Below are 19223 nucleotides of genomic sequence, written 5' to 3'. Positions count from 1 at the left end.
CAGAATGACTTCAGGTTTCTGTATTATGATTATGGTATTGAGTGAGATAGGATATCTGAAAAAGAAAAGCAAGTTTAGGGGGAACAATGAAGATTTACAGTTTCATTTTGAACATACCGAATTTTCAGTGTCATCAAAACACTCAAGTAATATGGCGATAGGGACCTGGAACTCAGGAAACAGTTTTGGGCTACTGATGCAGATTGGGCGTACTTGGCATTTAGATGATATTTGAAGCTCCTGGAGTGGATTCATTCATTCATTTATTTAACAAATACTTTTTGAGCACCTGTTAGGAGTTACACACTGTTCTAGCAGATGCAGCAGGTAACAAAACAGTTAAATCCCTGGCTTTGTGGAAATAACATGGAGGAGACAGACCAGTAAACTAAATGAAGATGTATGTCTAGTGAGTTAGGCAAACAACAAGTAGAGTGAGCAAGGGTAAGAATGAAGATAAAGGGGACTATGTAGGCCTTATTGGCTAATGTAGGGACTTTTGTCTTATTCTTTGGGAGCTGTGGAGACATTTGAGCAGAAGTGTGACATGAATTTTGTGAATAATATGCTCAGGGATGGAGAATAGAATGTAAAGAGTAGAGAAGAAAAGGTAGGAGACCTTAGAAATACCAGAATTTTTAACTGCTTTATTGAGATATAATTCACACATTTTTCATTACACCCATTTAAAGTATACAACTCGATATATTCACAGAGTTTTGCAACTATTACTGCAGTCTAATTTTAGAATATTTTTGTCACCCCAGGAAGAAATACCATAAAGGCACTACTCAGTCCTAATCTGCTTACTGTCTCGACACAGTTGTGTATCCTGGACTATTCACATGAATGGAATGATACAATAAGTGGTCTTTTGCAAATGACTTCTTTCATTTAGCATGTTTTCAAGGTTCATCCATGTTGAAGCATGTACCAATACTTTATTCCTTTTTATTGCTGAATAATATTCTACTTTATGGATATATCCCACTTTGTTTATCCATTCATCAATTGATGAACTTTTTTGAGTTGTTCCTACTTTTGGGTATTATGAACAATGCTGCTCTGAACATTTGTATGCAAGTTTTTCTGAAAACATGTTTTCATTTCTCTGTACGTATATCGTACTTAGGACTGGAATTGCTGGATCATGTGGTAACTCTGTGTTCAATCTTTTAAGGAACTGCTAACTATTATCCAAAGTGATGGAAACAGCAATGTTTAAGGGGCTAGTAGAGAAGCCGCTATGAAAAATGGCTAGAGAGCTAGAGAGACACGAGGAGAAAGCCAGAAAATGACAATCACCTTGGTTTCCTTTTTCTCCCATATCCTGCATGTTCCATAAGTTTTACTCTTTATGCCTCTTATACAATTGTCTTATCCCAGTGCTAATGACTTATTTCAAACTCTAATTATCTCCTTGATCCTTCATATCACACCATTACAATAATCTCTTTACTGATCGTGTTTCCTGTTTTGCCTCCTGTAACTCATTCCAATTCTGTCTTCTCCCTGATTCCATTCCAAGATTCTCCTGGTAGGGAATAAGTTGTTGAATTTATGTGTATGCCTTTGCTCTTTTGCACACACTGAATGGATGCTTAGAAAACATTTGAGATAGATGCACTTTCTAATCCAGGTTTACAAAGTGGGTAATCCTTTCATTACATGATTTGCTTATATAACAATTTTTGATTTGCTTTGAAGATGTTTAAGAAAAGTGGAATTGTGTTGTGTCCCTTTTTAACATTTTTAACACTTTTTTTGTTTTAATATAGGCAATTCTATACGATGACAAAGGAGAATGTTTGGAGAGTTTATTTCTTAAGTGCCTTGAGGTATTTTAATTTATCTTATTTTTAAGTTATTGTTAAATCTTAATTCCTTTGTGAATATTGTTAAATAGTATAGTAATGGTACTAATACTAGTAATTATAGCTAGTATTTATTGAACATTTATTATTAGCCAGACTCTGCTAAAAGCTTTTAGGTACTTTTTCATTTAACCTTTATACAACCCTGGGGTTTTTTGTTTTTTTTTTTTTTGCGGTACGCAGGCCTCTCACTGTTGTGGCCTCTCCCATTGCGGAGCACAGGCTCCAGACGCGCAGGCTCAGTGGCCATGGCTCACAGGCCCAGCCGCTCCGCGGCATGTGGGATCTTCCCGGAACGGGGCATGAAACCGTGTCCCCTGCATCGGCAGGCGGACTCTCAACCACTGCACCACCAGGGAAGCCTGGACCCTGTGATTTTTATAGATTAGGAGTATAGTACTGAAAGTTTAAATAACTTGCCCATGCTTATAGAGTTAAAGTGGTAAGGCTGAGATTTGAACCCAGAAAGTGACTCTAAATCTATATATGGTTTTGATAAGCAGAGACCTACAGTGGGATATATTTTGTGAAATTATTCCTATTTAAAATATTTTCTCAAATATTTATTCCATGTTTTCCTCTGTTGGAAAATGGAAGGGAATATTTTAGTGTAAAGAATAAGGATATTAGAATTTGTTTGTTCTTGGTTTATTTCCCACTTTCACATACTTCCTAGGTAACCTAACCTCTCTGTGTTCAGCTTCTCGGCTGTCAAATGTAGACCGGAGACAGCCTACTCGGTTGGTGGGAAAGTTAGAAATAGCTTAGGCAAAGTGCCTAGCAGTTTAGTACAGTGATTTTCAAAGTGCTAAAATGCATGCATATTCTTATTATCACTGTGTTGATTTTGGCCATGGTACTTAACCTGTTTTTAAATTTTATGACAGTAGTGGTTGTGGAATTTTTATACTTACCAAAAGAGGGTCTTGGAGAAGCACTGTTTTAGTAGATACTTAGTGATGGTAATGACTGTTGTTATTATTTCATGAGTAAAGATTGAGCACATTATCTGTGATAATACACAGATTTTGTATATTATCAACTAGGTTGATAATCTTATGTTTATGCTGCAGTCAGAAGTGGTGGCAAGTGCTGTATTTGTTAATTAAAGTGATTAAAAATGCTTTCTTGGGAATATGATTAAGAACTAAGAATAATTTGTGATAATTATGAGTATGTATCTAATTCACATTAATTTATAAAGATATATATATAACTGATTATTTAATAGCTTTCATTGTTTTTTTTTTTTTTTTTTCATTGTTTTTTAATTAATTTTTTTTAGCTGCATTGGGTCTTTGTTGCTGCGTACAGGGTTTCTCTAGTTGTGGTGAGCGGGGGCTACTCTTCGTTGCGGTGCGCGGGCTTCTCATTGCAGTGGCTTCTCTTGTTGCGAAGCACAGGCTCTAGGTGCGCAGGCTCAGTAGTTGTGGCTCACGGGCTCTAGAGCGCAGGCTCAGTAGTTGTGGCTCACGGGCTCTAGAGCGCAGGCTCAGTAGTTGTGGCGCATGGGCTTACTTGCTCTGTGGCATGTGGGATCTTCCCGGACCAGGGCTCAAACCCGTGTCCCCTGCATTGGCAGGCAGATTCTTAACCACTGCACCACCAGGGAAGTCCCTAATAGCTCTAATTTAAAAATTACATTTAGATTTATGAATTCTAGGTGAATTGAGAGGAGGCATCTTTTCCTTGCTTGTCTTTGTATCCTCAGCATGTAACAAAAGTTCTCACATAGGTCCCTAATATGTATTTTTTTTAGTATAAATTTATTTATTTATTTTTGGCTGTGTTGGGTCTTCGTTGCTGCGTGCGGGCTTTCTCTAGTTGCGGCGAACAGGGGCTACTCTTTGTTGCGGTGCACGAACTTCTCGTTGAGGTGGCTTCTCTTGTTGCAGAGCACGGGCTCTAGGCATGAGGGCTTCAGTAGTTGTGGCTCGCGGGCTCTAGAGAGCCGGCTCAGTAGTTGTGGCGCACGGGCTTAGTTGCTCTGCGGCATATGGGATCTTCCCGGACCAGGGCTTGAACCCGTGTCCCCTGCATGTCCAGGCAGATTCTTAACCACCGCACCACCAGGGAAGTCCCCCTAATATATATTGTTGAATAAACAAATTAGTGAATTTTTTTTGTTGTATTACTTTTTTTGTTCTTGTTGATAGTTAACTAGTGCATAGTAATCAATAATTTAGTTATCGATTCATTCATTCAACAACTATTTATTGAATATCCATTGTGTCTTTGCTTGTGCTAGAAGCTTATTGGAACACATAAGTAATCAAATAATTAGATGTATATGATCTTGATGTTAATTCTTTAAAATTTAGGTGAAACCTGGAGATGATTTAGAAAGTGATCGATACTTAATCACAGTTGAGGAGGTTAAAGTTACTGGAAGCACAGCTGTCAAACAGGATGTTGTTAAAGAAGCACCAGCATTGAATTCAAAGAGGTTTATATCTTCTGGCCGATCCCTTGGGTGTCAGCCTGCTGGTTTAAAAAGGAAGTTTGCTGTAAGTTTCTCTGTTGAAAATAATAAATCAATATATATTTATAAAATTGTTTTAAGAAGTAGTGAATTGTGAAGCTATTAAATTAAAACAGTGTATGATTAAAACAGTGCTTCATAGTATATGCCTAGGTAGAAAGGAAGTAAACCTTAATCTTAATACAAATGAGTGTTTGCATTTTAGCTTAGCAAACTTTATATCTTAATTATTACCTTGTGAAACATCCACATTCCTTTTTCTTTTTTTTTTTAGTCAGTTCATTTTACATTTTCTTTATAGGATATAGAACAGCTAATAATTGTTTAATATTTTTAGGGTTTTCAAGGACCGCGTCAAGTGCCGAAGAAAATGGTTATTACAGAAAATAATGAATCGGCTGCTTCATTTGAAGCTAAGAAGCCTGGTCCTATTTTTCTTTCTCCATTCTACAGCACACCTCCTTTGTTTTCTACAGTTGGCAAGAAAGATATAAATAATATACCAACAGACCCTGAGAACATTGTCACTTACAAGAACAGAGAGAGAAATGGCATACCTTTTTCTTCACTTGTTTCTACTTCGTCCTTCAAGGTTAACCCAGAAATGCTATGTGAAGAAAATTATTTTTGCTCTCCTGTCAGTTTTGTAAATAAGCATTCAGATTCTTTACTGACCAATGAGCCTGTGAAAAGAGATAGTTTGGTATCTCACTGTTTAGGAGTTTCACAAAATATTAGAAGCAAAGCCCAAATATTAGCTCTTCTGAAGTCCAAATCAACTAGTCCGTCTAAGGAACTAAATTCTGAGATTACAGGACATTTCCCTCAGATGCAACCACAAGGAAGTTTAAAAATTCCTACTAAACCAAAGTGCTTGATTGAACAAGAAGAGTATGCTGAGGTGAAGAGCACAGAAAGTTTACACTACCAGCATCAATCAGAAAATACCATGAAAAATAAAAGCCGGTGGGCCATGTATTTATCCTCACAGAGTTCGCCTATACATTCCTCTGCGGTAGATGGAAATCATATAGAAAAAAAACCCAAGGCCCAAGTTGTTAATTTAAACTTGAAAGACCTTTTGGTGCAAAAAAGGATACAGGTCTTTGAAACAGGTGCTGAAAATGGAAAAAACTGTAATGAAGACAAGCCAGTAGATGATAATGATCAGACCTGGGATCAAGAAGGAAAATTAGAAATTCCTTCATTATGTGAAAGCAGCAGCTTACCAGTTTCCTGTAGTAACGCAGAAAATGATGGCTTGTTATCAGAATCTGACATTCAAAAAAATAATAAAAGACTTCTTAATCAAAATGACCAGATGGGCATAAAAGGGTCAATTCTCATTAGAAAAAAAGCTCAGGAGATAGATATACGTGGAACACCAGAAAAGGAGTATAAACATCTACAAATTGAATCTTCACTAAGTAACAATTCTGGTATCTCTGATGATAATATGGACATATTTTCTAAAAGTAGTACTAATAATGAACTCCTTAATAATATTCATGAACCTATGAGTAATGTAACACAGCCACTTGTGGAGGTCACATTTAATCTAAAGAATTTTGAAACCAGTGACACTGAGGAGGAATCAGAGGAAAGCAACAGAATTTCCCAGGATTCAAAGGGTTGGGTGAAAGAAACTTTGGTTAATGATGGCAATTCAAGATGTGAGAATATAAGCTGTAAAGAAGTTGGCAGTGAACACTTGCCTCTCTTAACGTCTACTGGGGGCAAACTATCAGAGACATTTCCCATGAAAGAGATTCTGCCATCACAGTTTTGTGATAAAACGTGTGTAGGTTTTGACAGAGGACCTTGGAAAGCTGGAAACACTGAGAAAGAAATAGAGGAGGAGTGGAGTGACACATTAAGCAATTTTGACTCATCCTTAGAGTGGACTGATGATGTATATGCAGAAAATAATGAAGGCAGTAATAAATCTATTAGTGCTTCATTCCCAAATAAATCTGAAAGTATAAACACGAATTTACATATTCCTCATTTTTTAAACATAGCCACTCATCAGAATCCTGAAAAAAACCTATTTTCAGAACAGGCTCAGCCTCGGCCTTTTATTATGGGAAGTGACTTGGACAAAAATACCAAACAGGTTTTACCATTAACCTCTAGCAGTGACAACAGTATCCAGCTATTAAATGCCAGTCAGATTCACTCTGAAGAATGTATTGCACTTGATAAATCACATACCCAAGTTTCCAATTCTTTGTTTTGCCCTTTGGGAAAAAAACATCCTATTTCCAAAGACACAGAATCACATGTTCCTGAATCTGAAGACTTGGGAAGGACTAGAAGTTTACCCCAGGACCGTATTGACGTAGAAACTGCTGGAGAAAGCAAACAATACTGGAATAATCCTAGACATTCTTCAGAACTTTCCAGATTAGTAAATAGCATTTCCCTATTAAAATCATTGTCTGAACACAGTACGGCTTTGGAAGGCTTGGAAGTATTGAAAAAGAGGAATACCGCTTTTAAACAACAAGGAACTCGGCAGACCAATGAGCCAGATAGCAATCCTGAAGGTTAGAATGTCATGTCTGTTTTGGATTGTTCTTTATAGTTCAAAGGATGAGATATTTGCTCTGGAGGCTACATTAAGAATTACATGGTATTTAAATAGGTACTACATGTACTTGATAAAATCAACTGTAATAGAGGATAATATAGTGAAAAGTAAGTCTCCTTCCTACCACAGCCCTTCAGTCCACTCAGAATTAGCAGTCTTCTTCCAGAGTATCCTTTCAAAAATATGTTATGTGTATATAAGCATATATAGGCACATATAAGCAAATATGTGTGTGTGTTATAATCCATTCCTGTCGTTATACATTTTTGGTCATGTGCTAGGAGATACTTTTTTAAGAAAAAAGTCATGAGCTCATATTGATATCTCTAACTCCAGTTCTAAACCACAGGGTTCTTCCTTTCTTCCCTTCATTACATAATTGTGTTTCTTTATTCTCAGAGTGGAAAGGGTCCTGGTGCCCAGCAGCATCAGTATATTTACTTCCTCAATTCTATGGTGCGCACCAAATGGTTTCCAAATTGTTAAACCAATATCACTACTGGCAAAAAAAATTGTAAAGCTTACAAATTTCTTGGAGTTTTTCTTTGTTTGCATTTTTTTTTAAACTGGTTGTGTTTTGGTTCTTTGTTTGTGTTTAGAGTATATCCTGAGAATATAGAGTTGGAGTATTATGTTCCAAAGTTATTGGGTACTTTTTTTTCTTTACCGTGATTATGTTATCATTTGATATATAGTTAAGTTCATCGTCTATATTTCGTATGAGGATATAGCTGATTTATTCTTTAAAAAAATTTTTTTTCTGACTATGTAGAATATTAACTGAGTATAAAAATCAAAACTGTATAAAGACATATACTCAGATTCCTTCCTTATGCCTTCCATCCTATTCCTACCTGCTGTAGGTAACCAATATATCATACTTGTGGTCTGGTTTTTATTTTTTACTTTTTTGCAAAAATAAACACCTCCCGGTATAAATTCTTGTTTCCCTTTATTCAACATAAGATACTGTGCTCTGTATTCTTTAGCACCTTCATTCTTTTCACTTAATAATATATCCTGGAAATCACTACCTATCACATCATAGGACTCATCCTCATTTTATTTGTTTATAGCTATATAATATTTTACTGTGTGGATGAACCATCATTTTTGCAACCAGTCTCCAGTATTTTGCTATTGCAAATAATGCGACAATAAGTAACTTTATATATCTGTATCTATATAACTATATGGACTTTTTGCATGTTACTGCAGGTATGTCTTCAGGGCAAATTCCTAGCAGTAAGGTTGTTGGGTAAAGTTGTGTCTTTGTTAGATACTTCAAAATTCTCTTGAATCATACCATTTCTCATTCCCACCAATAATGTATGAGAGTGCCTGTTTCTCCATAGCATTGCCAGTAGAGTATTTTGCCAAGCTTTTGAATTTTTACCAATCTAATAGATGAGAAATGAGAGTGTATTTTAAATTTGTATTTCTATCACAAGTGAAATTGAGCTTTTCATATGTTTAAGCATCATTTGTATGTCTTTTTTCATGAATAGTCTGCTCTACTCTTTTGTCCAGTCTTTTAATGGTTGTTGGTCTTTTATTCTCTTTTACTTGGAAGAGCTCTTTATATATTAGAAATAGCAGCCCTTTATCTATGTTGCAGATATTTTCTTTCAGTATGTCATTGATTGGTCTTTTGACTTGGCTTGTGGTACGTTGCCAATAACATTTTTTTTTTAAGAAAAATAATATTATAGGACATAAATATTATGTACACATGAATGTGAATGAACAGTGTACTCAAAAGTTAAAATTGAACTCTTCTTTGAATATCTCAAGGAATCCCTGAGAAAAATAGGAATAAATTATTGTACCTTGTAAAATGTTTCTTTCAAATGTAGTTAAATATGATGACTATTATTACAGTTTATTTTCTTTTAAAAAAAAATAAATTTTATTTATTTATTTTTGGCTGCGTCAGGTCTTCGTTGCTGCTTGTGGGCTTTCTCTAGCTGTGGCAAGTGGGGGGCTACTCTTCGTTGTGGTGCGCGGGCTTCTCATTGTGGTTTCTTCTGTTGCGGAGCACGGGTTCTAAGCACGCAGGCTTCAGTAGTTGTGGCATGCAGGCTCAGTAGTTGTGGATCACGGGCTCTAGAGTGCAGGCTCGGTAGTTGTGATGCATGGGCTTAGTTGCTCCGCGGCATGTGGGATCTTCCCGGACTGGGGCTGGAACCTGTGTCCCTTGCATTGGCAGGAGGATTCTTAACCATTGTGCCACCAGGGAAGTCCCTACAGTTTATTTTCTAAAAAATTAAAAATAAGAAGAAACCTATTGAAAAATAAATATGGGTAGATGTAGTTATGCAATGTCATATAAGGAGATAAATTCCTAATATGAAGGTTTAGAAATTACAGAATTCAGTTTTGGGAAATTTATTCTTTTTTCTTACCAAGTTGGAAAAGAGGATTACAGTTGATTCTCATTATTTGTGGTGGTTGTGTTCTATAAAGTTACCAAACAGTGGATTAGTGAAAAATAGGCCATTGCTTTTTGGAGAAATGCAGGGTTAGGTTCCTTCAAACCTCTGGTCAGAACATTTTCATCAACTGATCAGTACAAAACCTTGTTTTATGTATGTTTTCATTTAAAGATGCCTTATTTAACATATATTGGTGATTGACTGAACTTATGACCAATAGCACTGTAACTGACTCATGCCTGAATGAAACTTACCACGTGTTTCCTACATAAGGGACATCAGAGCCTTCTTGCACTTAGGAACACTAGGCAGCACTATGCTTAGAGAACATTTTAAATAGCAAAGTCACCAATAAAAAGCCCCCAAATATGAAAAATGTACTAAATAGATCACAGAAAGGACACTTGTTTGTAGCATGAGGGCTGGAATTAGAAGGCAGAACGTCGCCTTGTTCTACCTCAGCTGGGAATGTGCATGTCAAGCAACTCACTTTTTGTAGCTCTGCATGTCTGCAGATGACCTCAGAAACACAGTATTGATTTGGGGGTTACAAATAAATTTTAGCAAATAGGCAGAATCTGTGAATAGTGAGGATTGACTGTATTTTCTGATATAAATATATTTCTCTAAAAATGATTAAGTTGGTTTTCTTGAGACAATTTGAGAATTGGAATTTTTTTTATTGGAATATAGCAAATGACTTCATGGATTTTAATACAGAATTAGAGAAGAATCTGTTTTACCACCATTTTAGAATGTGTGAAAGTGTTAAAAAACATTTTCTCCATTATCTTCAAGTTTTTGTGAGATGACTGGATATATTTTATAAACGTTAATTTAGAATTTTATTCTTGAGTGAAGGCAGTAAAGGGAAAAATAATTTTCATCCAGTGTCTTCTTAAAATTCCTTTTATAAATAACCTCAAGTTCCAAAATCCACTTATTTTTGTTTCATTTGGTATAGTCTGAATGTTTACAGGAAAATAATGAAACCAAAAGTAACAATTGGCAAAAAGTGAAGTTTGCACTGGATATGGCTATTTTTTTTTTTTTAGTTATTGAATGTCTTTTTAAAAAAATTAATTAATTATTTTTGGCTGCGTTTGGTCTTCGTTACTGTGCGAGGGCTTTTCTCTAGTTGTGGTGAGCGGGGGCTACTCTTCGTCGCGGTGCATGGGCTTCTCATTGCAGTGGCTTCTCCTGTTGCGGAGCATGGGCTCTAGGCACACGGGCTTTAGTAGTTGCAGCACACGGGCTCAGTAGTTGTGGCTCGCGGGCTCTAGAGTGCAGGCTCAGTAGTTGTGGCACACGGGCTTAGTTGCTCCACGGCATGTGGGATCTTCCCGGACCAGGGCTTGAACCCGTGTCCCCTGCATTGGCAGGCAGATTCTTATCCAGTGCGCCACCAGGGAAGCCCCATGGCTATACTTTTTAATGGTAGTTATCACTAAAATTATAGTCTTATTGGTGACTTTGCAAGAAACTGAGATTATTGAATTTCTTTTAAGGGAAAAATCCCATTTTAAACAGATACCTGATAAGGTGGTTTGGCGTAGCCACCCTGTCCTCCTTTTTTTTTTCCTTTTGCACTTTCCTTTCTTTTTTTCCCCCTTTTTTCCTTTAACATCTTTATTGGAGTATAATTGCTTTACAGTGTTGTGTTAGCTTCTGCTGTATAACACAGTGAATCAGCTATATGCATACGTATATCCCCATATCCCTTCCCTCTTGCGTCTCCCTCCCACCTCCTTATCCCACCCCTCTAGGTGGTCGCACAGCACCGAGCTGATCTACCTGTGCTATGCAGCTGCTTCCCACTAGCTAGCTATTTTACATTTGGTAGTGTATATATGTCATTGTTACTCTCTCACTTCGTCCCAGCTTACCCTTCCCCCTCCCCGTGTCCTCAAGTCCATTCTCTACGTCTGCATCTTTATTTCTGTCCTGCCCCTAGGTTCATCAGAACCATTTTTTTTCTAGATTCTATACATATGCGTTAGCATACCATATTTGTTTTTCCCTTTCTGACTTACTTCACTCTGTATAACCAACTCTAGGTCCATCCACCTCACTACAAGTAACTCAATTTTGCTTCCTTTTATGGCTGAGTAATATTCCATTGTATATATGTGCCACATCTTCTTTATCCATTCATCTGTTGATGGACATTTAGGTTGCTTCCATGTCCAGGCTGTTGTAAATAGTGCTGCAATGAATATTGTGGTATATGACTCTTTTTGAATTACGGTTTTCTTAGGATATTATGCCCAGTAGTGGGATTGCTGGGTCGTATGGTAGTTCTATTTTTAGTTTTTTAAGGAAACTCCATACTGTTCTCCTTAGTGGCTATATCAATTTACATTCCCACCAACAGTGCAAGAGGGTTCCCTTTTCTCCGCACCCTCTCCAGCATTTATCATTTGTAGATTTTTTGATGATGGCCATTCTGACTGGTGTGAGATGATATCTCATTGTAGTTTTGATTTGCATTTCTCTAGTGATTAGTGATGTTGAGCATCCTTTCATGTGTTTGTTGGCAATCTATATCTTCTTTGGAGAAATGTCTATTTAGGTCTTCTGCCCATTTTTGAATTGGTTTGTTTTTTTTCTTTTGGCGGTATGCGGGCCTCTCACTGTTGTGGCCTCTCCCGTTGTGGAGCACAGGCTCCAGACGCGCGGGCTCAGTGGCCATGGCTCACGGGCCCAGCCGCTCCACGGCATGTGGGATCCTCCCGGACTGGGGCACGAACCCATGTCCCCGGCACTGGCAGGCAGACTCTCAACCACTGCGCCACCAGGGAAGCCCCCCGTTATGTTTTATGTCATAGAGTGTCCTGCCTACATTTTCCTTTAAGAGTTTTTATAGGGTCTGGCCTTACATTTAGGTCTTTAATCCATTTTGAGTTTATTTTTGTGTATGGTGTTAGGAAGTGGTCTAATTTCATTCTTTTACATGTAGCTGTCCAGTTTTCCCAGCACCACTTATTGAAGAGGCAATCTTTCCTCCATCGTATACTCTTGCCTCCTTTATCAAAGATAAGGTGACCATATGTGTGTGGGTTTATCTCTGGGCTTTCTATCCTGTTCCATTGATCTCTATTTCTGTTTTGTGTCAGTACCATACTGCCCTGATTACTGTAGCTTTGTAGTATAGTCTGAAGTCTGGGAGCCTGATTCCTCCAGCTCCACTTTTCTTAAGATTGCTTTGGCTATTCGGGGTCTTTTGTGTTTCCATACAAATTGTGAAATTTTTTGTTCTAGTTCTGTAAAAAATGCCATTGGTAGTTTGATAGGGATTGCATTGGATATGTAGATTGCTTTGGGTAGTATAGTCATTTTCACAATGTTGATTCTTCCAATCCAAGAACATGGTATATCTCTCCATCTGTTGGTATCATCTTCAATTTCTTACATCAGTGTCTTATAGTTTTCTGCATACAGGTCTTTTGTCTCCTTGAGTAGGTTTATTCCTAGGTATTTTATTCTTTTTGTTGCAGTGGTAAATGGGAGTGTTTCCTTAATTTCTCTTTCAGATTTTTCATCATTAGTGTATAGGAATGCAAGAGATTTCTGTGCCTTAATTTTGTATCCTGCTGCTTTACCAAATTCATTGATTAGCTCTAGTACTTTTCTGGTAGTATCTTTAGGATTCTCTATGTATAGTATCATGTCATCTGCAACAGTGACAGTTTTACTTCTTCTTTTCTGAACTGGATTCCTTTTATTTTTCTTCTCTGATTGCTGTGGCTAAAACTTCCGAAACTATGTTGTATAATAATGGTGAGAGTGGGCAACCTTGTCTTGTGCCTGATCTTAGTGGAAATGCTTTCAGTTATTCACCATTGAGAATGATGTTGGCTGTGGGTTTGTCATATATGGCCTTTATTATGTTGAGGTAGGTTCCCTCTGTGCCTAGTTTTGGAGAGTTTTTATCATAAATGGGTGTTGAATTTTGTCAAAAACTTTTTCTGCATCTATTGAGATGATCATGTGGTTTTTATACTTCATTTTGTTAATATGGTGTATCACATTGATTGATTTGCATATATTGAAGAATCCTTGCATTTCTGGGATAAACCCCATTTGATCATGGTGTACTATCCTTTAATGTGCTGTTGGATTCTGTTTGCTAATATTTTGTTGAGGATTTTTGCATCTGTGTTCATCAGAGATATTGGCCTGTAGTTTTCTATTTTTGTGACATTTTTGTCTGGTTTTGGTATCAGGGTGATGGTGGCGTAGTAGAATGAGTTTGAGAGTGTTCCTCCCTCTGCTATATTTTGGAAGAGTTTGAGAAGGATGGGTGTTAGCTCTTCTCTAAATGTTTGATAGAATTTGCCTGTGAAGCCATCTGGTCCTGGGCTTTTGTTTGTTGGAAGATTTTTATTTATTTATTTATTTATTTATTTTTTGGAGTACGCAGGCCTCTCACTGTTGTGGCCTCTCCCATTGTGGAGCACAGGCTCCGGACGCGCAGGCTCAGCGGCCATGGCTCATGAGCCCAGCCGCTCTGCGGCATGTGGGATCCTTCCGGACTGGGGCACGAACCCGCATCCCCTGCATCGGCAGACGGACTCGCAACCACTGCGCCACCACGGAAGCCCCCTGTTGGAAGATTTTTAATCACAGTTTCAATTTCAGTGCTTGTGATTGGTCTATTTATATTTTCAGTTTCTTCCTGGTTCAGTCTCAGAAGGTTGTGCTTTTCTAAGAATTTGTCCATTTCTTCAGGTTGTCCATTTTATTGGCATATAGTTGCTTGTAGTAATCTCTCACGATCCTTTGTATTTCTGCAGTGTCAGTTGTTACTTCTCCTTTTTCATTTCCAATTCTGTTGATTTGAGTCTTCTCACATTTTTTCGTGATGAGTCTGGCTAATGGTTTATCAATTTTGTTTATCTTTTCAAAGAACAAGCTTTTAGTTTTATTGATCCTTGATGTTGTTTCCTTCATTTCTTTTTCATCTGTTTCTGATCTGATCTTTATGATTTTTTTCCTTCTGCTAACTTTGGGGTTTTTTTGTTCTTTCTCTAATTGCGTTAGGTATAAGGTTAGGTTGTTTATTTGAGTAGTTTCTTGAGGTAGGATTTTATTGCTGTAAACTTCCCTCTTAGAACTGCTTTTGCTGCATACCATAGATTTTGGGTTGTTGTGTTTTCATTGTCATTTGTTTCTAGGTATTTTCTGATTTCCTCTTTGATTTCTTCAGTGATCTCTTGGTTATTTAGGAGTGTATTGTTTAGCCTTCATGTGTTTGTATTTTTTACAGTTTTTTTTCCTGTAATTGATATCTAGTCTCATAGCGATGTGGTTGGGAAAGATACTTAATATGATTTCAGTTTTCTTAAATTTAGTAAGGCTTGATTTGTGACCCAGAATATGGTCTGTCCTGGAGAATGTTCCATGAGCACTTGAGAAGAAAGTGTATTCTGTTGTTTTTGGATGGAATGTCCTATAAATATCAATTACATCCATCTTGTTTAATGTGTCATTTAAAGCTTGTGTTTCCTTATTTATTTTCATTTTGGATGATCTGTCCATTCGTGAAAGTGAGGTGTGAAAGTCCCCTACTATTATTGTGTCACAGTCGATTTCCCCTTTTATGGCTGTTAGCATTTGCCTTATGTATTGAGGTACTCCTATGTTGGGTGCATATATATTTATAATTGTTATATCTTCTTCTTGGATTGATCCCCTGATCATTGTGTAGTGTCCTTCCTTGTCTCTTGTAACATTCTTTATTTTAAAGTCTATTTTATCTGATATGAGTATTGCTACTCCAGCTTTCTTTTGATTCCCATTTGCATGGAATATCTTTTTCCATCCCCTCACTTTCAGTCAGTATGTGTCCCTAGGTCTGAAGTGGGTCTTTTGTAGACAAGCATATATATGGGTCTTGTTTCTGTGTCCATCCAGCCAATCTATGTCTTTTGGTTGGAGCATTTAATCCATTTACATTTAAGGTAATTATTGATATGTATGTTCCTATTACCATTTTCTTAATTGTTTTGGGTTTGTTTTTGTAGATCTTTTCCTTCTCTTGTATTTCCTGCCTAGAGAAGTTCCTTTAGCATTTGTTGTAAAGCTGGTTTGGTGGTGCTGAATTCTAATAACTTTTGCTTATCTGTAAAAGTTTTAATTTCTCTGAATGAGATCCTTGCTGGGTAGAGTAAGCTTGGTTGCAGGTTTTTCTCCTTCATCACTTTAAATATGTCCTGCCAGTCCCTTCTGGCTTGCAGAGTTTCTGCTGAAAGATCAGCTGTTAATCTTATGGGGATTCCTGTATGTTATTTGTTGCTTTTCCCTTTCTGCTTTTAATATTTTTTCTTTGTATTTAATTTTTGATAGTTTCATTAATATGTGTCTCGGTGTGTTTCTCTTTGGGTGTATCCTGTGGGTGGTACTCTCTGCTTCCTGGACTTGATTGACTATTTCGTTTCCCATGTTCGGGAAGTTTTCGACTAATCTCCCAATATTTTCTGAGACCTTTCTCAGAACGCTCTTCTTCGTTCTCAAGCCGGCTGAGATCCCCCCATCCTCCTTTCCATTCTGCAGGCTTGCCAGCTTTTTCTGTCTCAGAGTCTTTACACTTGTTCTGCCTTTCGCCTGAACACCTTTACCCCTGCATAGCTGCTTTTTTCTTGTCTTCAGGTTTCAGCATAAATGTTACTTCCTGTGAGAGATCTCTTCAGGTCATCCTGCTAACGTTACTCTCTCATTTCACCCTGTGTTATGAAACCTTTTTGTATCACGATCTGAATTTATTTATCTTCTGTGTCCCTTTATTTTCAAGGGATCATGTTTGTTTTGTTCACTGCTGTTTCCCCAGTGCCTGGCATACTGTATTTTGAAAATAATTGTTATATTCCTTGTTTCACTCAGTTTTAGAAATAAGTTTTTAAAATCTTTAGAGCACTACTATATTTATGATGAATAAGATCATTGGATTTTGTCCATTCTAGCTAGGAAACCATTGACTGCAGTAGTTTCACAAGCTATACCAAAGTCTCCTCATCTGAACCAGGATCCTCAACAGGTACATTTTTTTCTGTCAGTATATTTATTATTTTGATATAGAATGTTCTGTAATTTGTAATGATACTATAGAAATACAGGGGTCTGAAGCTATGTTGGTTCATGACCTCTCCTGTATCTTAGTGATTTTTTTTTTATTGCATTGCTTGGCCAAAAGAAACCTAGCAGTTCCATTTATTTAGTTAGTAGTATTAAAAACTTAGTAATTTGGTAAGCATTTTGTCTTTTTTTTCCAGTGTTATTGAGATATAATTGACCATATAACATTGTATTAGTTTAAGATGTACAACATAATGATTTGATATATGCATATACTGTGAAATGGTTATGATAAGCATTTTATTTTATTTTATTTTTTTTTTGCGGTACGCGGGCCTCTCACTGTTGCGGAGCACAGGCTCCAGACGCGCAGGCTCAGCCGCTCCGCGGCATGTGGGATGTGGGATCTTCCCAGACCGGGGCACGAACCCGTGTCCCCTGCATCGGCAGGCAGGCTCTCAACCACTGCGCCACCAGGGAAGCCCTAAGCATTTTATTTTTAAATAAACACAGTTACTAATGGAATGCATGCACTTGTTGGGTACTGTGCAACTTCTCAAAGCTTGGAATAGATTCAGTTTCTGGGTCCACATTGATTTTTGTATGGCAGTTGATTTTTATCATAGCCATTTCCTAAAACCCAGTCACAAAGATATGATGTCACTGACAGAAATGACGTGAAATCTGATGTTGAAACTGAACTACCTTGAGTTTGCAGTTTGTTCCATTTCTGACAGATGTCTAATGACACTGTGTTTCCCTCAAATTTAAAATATCTTGTGGAGCCTCTGTTGAGTTCACTGTGGCACCCCAAAGTACCTTGTTACAGCAGTTTGGGAACCATGGAAATAATATAAAAAATAATAGTACTAATTAGGATGAAATGAAATTCTACAACAAGTTATCTAGATTAGTGTTTCTCAGTGAAGATGCTTTTAGCACTTTTGAAAAGACGGTTCTTTCCTTGTTTCATTTACCCCCAGTTTGTATCATATTCTATTTTCCATGTTACTGTTTTTTTAATAATATCAATTTTTTCCTCCTTTTTTTTTTAAATACAGAAAAAGGTAAAGAAAAAATAAAACTTACCACACCACCTGGAGATAATTACTATTAACATTTCCAGCATTTTTGGCCTAATTTTAAAAATATGGTCAGATTGATGGGTACAAATAGTTTTATATCCTTTCTCCTTAATATCATATTGTATTTTCTCACATTATTAAGAACACTTACACATACCTTTTAAAGGTTACTTATCATTTCATCTCGTGGATATCCTATGCTTTGGACAAACAGTTCCCTATTTTGGACATTTAGATCATTTCCAGCATTTTGCTTTTGTAAATAAAACTTTAGTAGATGTTTTTGCACATAAATTATTGTTTACGTTTAGTTATTTCCTTAGATTTGATTCTTAGAAATGGAACTGATAATTTGAGAGGCCAAGAACAACTTTCTTAGATTGTTGATATAAGTCAAATCAAAATATCTCAATGTTTTACAATATGGATATTTGTTTCATTTCATATTTACCAGTACGGAGATCTTTTTAAATTCTTCCTAAGTGAAATAGTATTTAATCGACACTTAGTTTTTATTTCTTTGATTATTAGTAATGGTGACCTTATATTTATTATGTCTAAAAAAATCTGTATTTTATTTTCTAAGTTACTATTACCTTTTAGCTTATCTTATATTAATGTTCTATTCCTAAGATGATAAAAGAAAATGAAGTTGAACCAAGTAAATCACTTCAGTCTTTGCAGGTGAGTTAACTTTTAAAATGTAACATAGCCAGAAATTGTATTCATATATATAGGTATGGCATGTAGTTATACGTTTGTATTCTATATTGCCAGTTTTCAAATTTATTTGTAATTAGTTACCCTTTTATACTCATTTAGATGAGTCTACTGTCTTGTATAAGTGTCCTGTGTAGTCAGTAGAATTTGGGTAAATAACAAATATTTTATCATAAAGCTAATTTTTCAAACTTGCAAGCATTACCTAATCCAAGAATTGTCATTGACAATTACAACTGCATCTGCAGGCTCTGTTGCCTAGAACAGTACAAAATAAAACAAAATCCATTGTGGTGACTCAATCATTTTTCACCCTTATATTACAAGATCAAGTATAAAATAATGAACAGTCAGCAGCTGCTTACAAATGATCACATTCTTACTGGGTTTTTTTCACTTGAAAAAAATACGGTTTAGGGCTTCCCTGGTGGTGCAGTGGTTGAGAGTCCGCCTGCTGATGCAGGGGACATGGGTTCGTGCCCCGGTCTGGGAGGATCCCACATGCTGTGGAGCGGCTGGGCCCGTGAGCCATGGCCACTGAGCCTGCGCGTCCGGAGCCTCTGCTCCGCAGCAGGAGAGGCCACAACGGTGAGAGGCCCGTGTACCGCAAAAAACAAAAACAAAAACAGAAAAACAAAAGAAAACGTTTTAAACTTTTTCAAGTATAATTATCACAAAGTATAAATTGCAAATTAACACTATCACTGTTTTCCCCCCAGGATGAGTTGCCATTTAAATAAATGTCATATATTTTTAAAGCAAAATATTTTATAATCTCACAATAATGAAAAAGGTCTTAGAATTTTTTGCAAAAAAAAAATTTAATCTTTTTAGCATTAATATCAAAGTACATTTGTGTTTTTATAATAGCTTTCTTGCTACAACTCTCTGAATCAAACTCTTCATACACACCTAGTGATAGAAGGAACTTTCAAAACTTAAAATTAGGGTGCTCTTAAT

General features: G+C 36.7%; 1 protein-coding gene across 1 annotated transcript in view; it reads left to right on the top strand.

Annotated features, from left to right (window-relative positions):
- ZGRF1 (zinc finger GRF-type containing 1) overlaps positions 1-19223 on the top strand; it is a 65529-nt gene that overhangs the window by 5784 nt on the left and 40522 nt on the right. Inside the window, exons 3-7 of the mRNA XM_065877273.1 lie at positions 1779-1838; positions 4196-4381; positions 4694-6905; positions 16347-16420; positions 18177-18227. Coding sequence (XP_065733345.1) covers positions 1779-1838; positions 4196-4381; positions 4694-6905; positions 16347-16420; positions 18177-18227 — 2583 coding nt within the window. The remainder of the gene's footprint in view (positions 1-1778; positions 1839-4195; positions 4382-4693; positions 6906-16346; positions 16421-18176; positions 18228-19223) is intronic.

This window comes from Phocoena phocoena, chromosome 5, assembly GCF_963924675.1.
Source record: "Phocoena phocoena chromosome 5, mPhoPho1.1, whole genome shotgun sequence".
In the NCBI taxonomy this organism is placed as follows: domain Eukaryota; kingdom Metazoa; phylum Chordata; class Mammalia; order Artiodactyla; family Phocoenidae; genus Phocoena; species Phocoena phocoena.
Note: the sequence above shows the minus strand (reverse complement) of the source record. Positions and strands in the feature narration are given on the sequence as shown.